At 58.1% G+C, this 6,979-nt stretch overlaps 1 protein-coding gene across 7 annotated transcripts in view; it reads right to left on the bottom strand.

Moving 5' to 3' along the window:
- Positions 1–1,409: 1,409 nt before the first annotated feature.
- Positions 1,410–6,979, bottom strand: part of XPO6 (exportin 6) — a 104,589-nt gene continuing 99,019 nt past the window's right edge. For all 7 annotated transcript variants that reach the window (XM_047839391.1, XM_047839392.1, XM_047839394.1 and 4 more), the window contains exons 22-24: positions 4,937–5,035; positions 4,574–4,804; positions 1,410–2,138 (exon numbers count right to left, since the gene is read on the bottom strand). In XM_047839391.1, the coding sequence (XP_047695347.1) occupies positions 2,037–2,138; positions 4,574–4,804; positions 4,937–5,035 (432 nt within the window). In that variant the 3' untranslated portion in view covers positions 1,410–2,036. The remainder of the gene's footprint in view (positions 2,139–4,573; positions 4,805–4,936; positions 5,036–6,979) is intronic.

Here is a 6,979-nt window from a genome sequence, read left to right as displayed (position 1 = left end):
TTGGGCGGCAGACCCCATCCCTTCACCCCTTCCATCTGCAAGGCATTCAAAAAGCCCTTTCGTTGGCTCAGGCACAGACCACACTCTGGCCTCCCCTCACGGGCAGGTGAGGTGGTATTTATAGCCCAGGAATAATTGGATGTTAATTCTTTTCTGCAAAAGAGCGACTGGGGTTTCAATTTCCTCCTCTCCGAACTCTGAAGTGGGGCTAGCTGTGACCGACACGGAGCAAGGGGCCACATCATGCGCACACGGGCACACACACGTACCACCCAGGGCCCCCAGGCCCCTCACCCCTGCAAGTGGTCCTTGTAAAGGCCTCAGAAGTAGAAGCCCTTCCTCCCCAGTCCTACCAACAAGCCAGTGGCCACTCTCACTTTGGGTGCGCAAGCCTCTTCCTGCCAGGTGTGGGATTCCACGTTAGAATCTAGCCGAGTCCAGGGGCGCCTGTCTGGCTCGGTCAGTGGAGCCTGAGGCTTTTCATCTTGGGAGTTGTAGGTTCGAGCCCCACGCTGAGTGTAGAGATTACTTAAAAGTAAAATTAAAGGGGCTCCTGGGTGGCTCAGTCAGTTAAGCGACCAACTTCAGCTCAGGTCATGATCTCACACTCCTCCATGAGTTCGAGCCCCCTGTCGGGCTCTGTGCTGACAGCTCGGAGCCTGGAGCCTGCTTCCGATTCTGTGTCTCCCTCTCTCTCTGCCCCTCCCCTGCTCATGCTCTGTTTCAGAAATAAATAAAAACATTTAAAAAATTAAACATTTAAAAAAAATTAAATTAAAAAAAAAAAAAAAAAAAAAAAAACGTAGTCCAGTGCCGTCAGACTGGTTGCTATGACCCTCAAGGCAGGAGGAGCTGCTGACGCGCTATCCCAGAAACTTCCAGACAAGAACCACTTCCACACGCGAATAGCGGCCGGGCAAGGCCCAGCTGTCAGACGCCCCCCAACCGGCCCCGAGGGCCACCCGGCTACAGCCTCCCTCCTCTCCCCTGCAATCACCGCCTCTCAGATGAGCCACCTGTTGAGACCTCCGCCTCTCTGCTGACCTCAGGCGAGACTTTGGGCCACAGAGGGGCAACTCCTGCCTGGGTGTCTAGAAAGGATCCATTCTCGAGGAGGAGAGGAATGGGATCCCGTGCCTGAGGAGCGGGGTGGTGGACCCCAGTGGACTCCACCCCCACCCCCGCCACCGGGTGACCCGTAAGAGCCAGCTCCCGCCCTCCGCCCCAGAGAACCGGGGGTCCCGTGTCCTTCGGCCGCTTCACTGAGAGGCTGTCCAGGCGGCCCTCCTGTGTGTGTGCTCCCCCGGCACAGTCCCACGCCCCTCACCGCCCTGCTCTGCACCAGGATGTCCTGCACCCGCACGCTGGCCCAGGGAGGCCCCGAGTGGAAAGACGCTCCCTGACCGGCGTTTCTATAACAACAACATAAGCATTTTATTTTTCATTAAGCTTCTTAGTTTCTTAGTATCACAATGGAATGATGAGAAAACGGGAACAAAAACCCACGAGTCTGCGAATCTCTGACAAAACGCAGAGACTTCAAGGCAATTGGAGGGGAGGGCGGGAGAGGCTGGGCAGAAGTGCCCAGATAGTCTCGCGGTCAGGCCTCTCCGCCGCCGGCCGGGCGGGGGGGGGGTGGGTGGGAGCGGAATGGTGAGAAGGTGGCACTGTCACGAGCGGTCCCCGGCGCTTCTGCCTCACGGCTGGTGTCCTCGGGAGGTGCGCGGAGGGCCCACAGGATTCCCCGGGGCCTCCCTGGTGCCTGGGTGCACGAGCCCCCCGCCTGCCCCTGACGTCCGGGGGCACCCCAGCCAGCGCTGAGGGGCACCCCGAAGCCGGGTCGGCTGGGTGGGCGGTGGGAGGGGGGCGTGGAGGAGCGAGGGGCAGGCAGCCGGTCTGGGTGCGGGAATCCGAGGAGCGGCGAGGCCCGTGAGGGGGCGCCTGTGGCGGAGGGCGGAAGGCGGAGGGTGGAGGGCGGAGGCGGTGCGGGCGGCGCGGCAGCAGCAGGTGTGTCCCGTGGTGGCGGGCGGCCGCGCCTAAAGCTTCACAGTGCCGGGGGGCAGGCTGTCGTTGCACAGTCTGTAGTAGCGCAGGTCGTTGACCAGCCTGTGCACGTTCTGGGTGAACGAGGGCAGGTCCTGGAAGGCAGGGGCACAGCTGCAGCCCAGCCCCACCCCGCACCCCGGCTCACCCCCAGCCCCCGCCACTTCCGTCCCAGCACGCTGGAACCTTCTACGCCTCCTCGCACCCTCCTCGCACCGTGTCAGCACAGGCGCGGCAGGAGAGCCAGAAGCGGAGCGAACGCCCCCCTGGCGCTCCCCATGTGCAGGCCCGCGCATCCGCTCAGGGACCCACCCCCTCGAACCCCACCCAAGCCCGCGACGCCCGGTGCGTTCACACCACCGTCGTAAGGGTGAAGACAGCGAAGCGCAGAGCGATCGCGGAACTTGCCCCAGGTTACACAGAAAGCAGGGAGGGGGTCCAGACCGGACTCGCTCGTGCACGGGGGCACGCCTGCCAACGCACACCTCTCCTTCGCCACGGCCAAGCCACGTCCACAGAGTCCACCCCCGCCCGGGCCCCAGGCGGGCCCGACCAGTCAGCAGGGACGCATCGGCGGCACCCACGGGCTGCAGACACCCATCGAGAGGGCCCCTCGCAGCCGGAACCCAGACCCCACCAGAGGCCACAACAAGAGCACCGGGGTCAGCCCCCTCATCTTTAGGCCGGGATCACCGGTGGCCAGAGCATAGGTCCAAATGCGGAGTGACCCCAACGGTGCCTGCCACAGAGCCAGCGCGCATGCCTTCTGAAAGCCCAGTGGCAGGGCGGGTTCCGGAAACGGCTGAAGCCACCGACAGCTCCCCTTGCCCACCCACGCCTCACCCCACTAATCTGTCCTCTTCGGCCTCCGCTCAAAGCCTGCCTCTTCTAAAAAGGCCCCAGCTGCCCAGGCCAGCACCCCTGCTCGTCGCTGTCGAGCCGCCCTCGGCTCCCCCTGCGTGTGGGCAGTACCTACTGGCTCCCGAGTGAGAAGGCCCAGCCGAGGGATCCTGCTTCCCGGCTCTAGGGTTCCCGGGCTCTGAACTGCTAACTAACGGCTGACCCTGCGGAGCCTGGGCTCATCTGTGAAATGGGACTAACAATAAGACCTGTATACACTTCAGAAGGCTGCTGGAAGGCTCACGAGAGCCGGGACATGTGACGTGGCCGGCCCGGCGTCATCCACGGAGGGCGCCGCCGCCTGTCTTTCCAGGGAGGCTCCTCTGAAGCAGGGAGGGACTGAGCCCCAACACCCTCTCCGGGCCGAGAGGCAGCCAACTTCAGGTACAGAGGGAACTGGTGAGTGGAGGCACTGATTCCTTTACTCATCCTCCAGAAAACAAACCAAGGGGTGTCTCTTAGATCAGTGGCTCCCAAATGCCAAATTCAAATTTCCTGGGGGAGGATACAAGAATATGTTCCTGTGTGTTTCATAAGCACCCCAGGTGCACTGATGCATATATAGATTTGGAAGCCCGGCTTTCAATCGAGAAGTTGGCTGACAATGACATCACTAGAAACTGACAGTTAAATATCAGGATGTGGTCTCCAGGAAAAGGAAGGAAAAATACCCAAGTGGCTGAAGTGAACTTTAAGAAAAAGTTTAGGAGGGAACAAGACATCCCAGAAAGATTCCAAGACAAGGGAAAACAGGACCTGAGTCTAAGAAAGCACTATCCTGACACACGTCACAGACGAGACGGGCAAGCGGTGAGAGGAGTCTGCTCCAGCGAGAGCGATGTGTAAATCTGAACACTAAAGGGGAACCGTGGGCAGGCTGCTCCAGGGTGGGAGGCAAGGCAGGGACGCATGAGGACGTGGGAGAATGATTTCGTTTTGCCATGTGTCAGGTGGTGAAGGACGAAAAGGACTTGTTCCGTGGGAAGAGTTCCAGAAAAAGCCTATCGGGCAAGCGAAGAAACCTAACGGCTGAGAGAGGAAGCAGGGCAGGTGAGTGCCCAGGAGGGAGGCGCCGGGACAGAAGCCGGGTGCCACGGGACCCGGACACATGGGCAGCGCTGGCTCCGTGTGCACCCACAGCCACCCAAGGTGCTGCACGGGGGGCCACAGAGCCCACCCTCCCACCACGTTCCCTGAGCGGGCAGTGAGGGGGCAAGGGGGTGTGTTGCAGGGGCTTCTCCGAGGACCCGGCAGCAGGTCAGCCCACACGGAACCGGGAGGCCTGGGGAGAGCCCAGGGGCCCATCTCGAACTCTGGGGACTCAGAGACTCCTGAGCACCAGTCTTCGCAGCCTGTCTGCGAGTTCACGACCCGTGTGGGAACAGCATCTGGATCCCGGGGGAGAAGCACAAAGAAGCTGAGGCAGTCGGACGGACTGCTGGGGCCGGGGCCCAGGGGCTGACGTGAAGAACACACACCGGGGGAGGCGTGTGCCCCTGCATCCAGCCGCGGCACCAAGTCGTTCAGGAGCCACCGGCGGGTACAGACCACTGCCCCTTCCTCCCTGAGCAGGCCCCAGGCGTGAGAGCCCTGGCCCGTCCTCCCTTTAGCCTGGCCTCTCTCTCCTCACCCGATCCATCTTGAAATTCCGCCCCAGCACATTTTTCTGGTTGGCATCCACGCCATCACAGCTGGTCAGAAACTCTGGGAGGAAGGCTGCAAAGAAGCCGTCAAAGTCCACAGAGGCCATGTTGTAAATGGCAATGCCGATCTCCTCCTGCAGAAGGTCGTGGGACTTGTGAACCAGGACCTGTAGCAGCACGTTCACAAACTGAAACAGCATGGTGGTCCGGAAGATCTTCTGCAGACAGAGAGGCCTGGGTAAGCCAGGGCACGAGGGCCCGCTCTGCCCCTGGGGCCTTGAGGAGGGTGGGACTCCACCCGCCCCCGGGGCAGCTCTGACGAAGGGCCCTTCCCGAGAGGGGGCACTGACCTTGTGGTATAGCTTCTGCTTGGTGTTGAGAGTCTCCAAGTAGAAGAGATTTTGTTTAAATAGGTGGATATCAGGCTGGAGAAAGGACTGTCCGAAAGCCTAGAAATAAGACCACTGTGTTATAAGCACCATTTAAACCACCTCAGACCAGGCCCTCAAGGGCCCCCGCCCCACACCAAAAGAATGGGCGTGCCACAGGCAGTTCCTCATGCCCACCGCAGGGCTAGGGTATCCACTGCCTTGATTCTTCTGCTCAGATCTTGGAATGTTCCTGTGTAGCCTTAGCTCTTTTTTTTTTAATGTTTATTTGGGCCGGGGGGGGGGGGGGGTGCACGAGTGGGGGAGGAACAGAGAGAGACGGAGACACAGAATCCAAAGCAGGCTCCAGGCTCTGAGTTCTGACACCAGGCTCGAACTCACAAGCGGTGAGATCATGACCTGAGCCGAAGTCGGACACTTAACTGAGCCACCCAGGCGCCCCTAGTCTTAGCTCTGAAGTCCTCCCCACTGGGCCTCACTTCACATCTTGGTTTCACCTTGGCCTTTTGGAATAAACCTCCAGATCCCTTCATGGATTCTGCCTGTGTAGCGAGAAGCCGCCCACCCTCTCCTCGGCGTCCCAGCTCTTATAAACCACAAATCCTGGGAGGCTCCTTCAACCAGCTGCCTCTGCTTGGGGTTAAGCAACAGCAAAGTGTTAAACTGCTTTGTAATTTCTGGGCTATGAGCTATTAGTTCAAGGACAAAAAGAAACGCCCCCCCCCGGACCTGACCAAAACCACCCCCAAGCTGATGACGTACAAGCCCCCACCCCTAACAAGCTGCCGATTGCTCTGTCATTCTGACCCCAGGGCCCTGAGCTACAAGAAGGGGGTCTTACAATGCCTGCTACAGCAGTGACATCTCCATGATGCCCAATGTTTTATTTACTTTTTTAAGTTGGGTTTACTGAAGCGTGTGACACGGAAAAACTCCTTCCGGGAGTCACACACTGCTGTGTGACTGGTACAGGGTCATCTAACCACCATGACAATCAAAACACACATTTCCATCTCCCCCCACCCCCCAAAAGTGTCCCTGGTGTCTCCATTAGTAGTCAGCCTTCTCCCCTGCCCCTGGGCGACCACTGCTCATTCTCGGTCCCTCCAGTTTTGCCTTTTCCAGAATGTTATATGATGTAATGGAATCATATGGCATGTAGCCTTTTGGGTCTGGCTTCTCACCCAGTACAACGTGACCTATGTTGGTGTTGGTGTAAGAATGTTCCTTTTTACTGTCAAGTAGCAGTCCATTTTATGTGTGTGCCTCAGTTTACCCACTCACCAGATGATGGATATCTGGATTCTCTCCAGATTTGGGCAATTATGAAAAAAGCCACTATAAATACCCGTGGACACGTGGCATGAATATGTTTTCATTTATCTTAAGTAAAATGCTTAGACGTAGGATTGTTGGTCAGGAAACTGCCAGACTGTGAAGCCGTCTTCCAAACTGGCTTTTACCAGTCCCGAGCAGGGGGCCAGCCATCACCAAGAAGGCTTAAAAGCAAGGCTGAAGAGGGGGACAGGAGGGGAGCAAACACTTGAATACTCCACACCCAAGGCCCCGCCGGAGACAGAAGGGCAGCAGGAGACCAGGCGTAGGGCTCGTGCTCATCCAGACTCTCCACACTGGGAGCGTGTGCCTGTGTGTCGACTGGGGCCTAAAGGGGGTAAGGGGAGAATCCCTCTGCCCATGCTGTGAAGAAAACCCTGCACTGAAACAAACAAAAGGAGAACCCTCTACTCCAACCTAGGTTTAGAACAAAAAGTTCTACAATCCAGTGCAGAACGAGGACAGTGCTGGAAGGCAGCCACGAGGCAGCCTGGCCGCCCTAGCCTCCCACGGCGGGAGACCACTTGCTTCACAGGGCGGTGTTCCACCAGTATAGTGTGGTACGGGCCAGGATGATCTTTTTTTTTTTTTTTTTTTAATTAATGTATTTATTTATTTTATTAAAAAAATTTTTTTTTCAACGTTTTTTATTTATTTTGGGGACAGAGA

This window comes from Prionailurus viverrinus, chromosome E3 (assembly GCF_022837055.1).
Source record: "Prionailurus viverrinus isolate Anna chromosome E3, UM_Priviv_1.0, whole genome shotgun sequence".
Lineage (NCBI taxonomy): Eukaryota > Metazoa > Chordata > Mammalia > Carnivora > Felidae > Prionailurus > Prionailurus viverrinus.
This window is presented reverse-complemented; position numbering and strand designations above follow the sequence as displayed.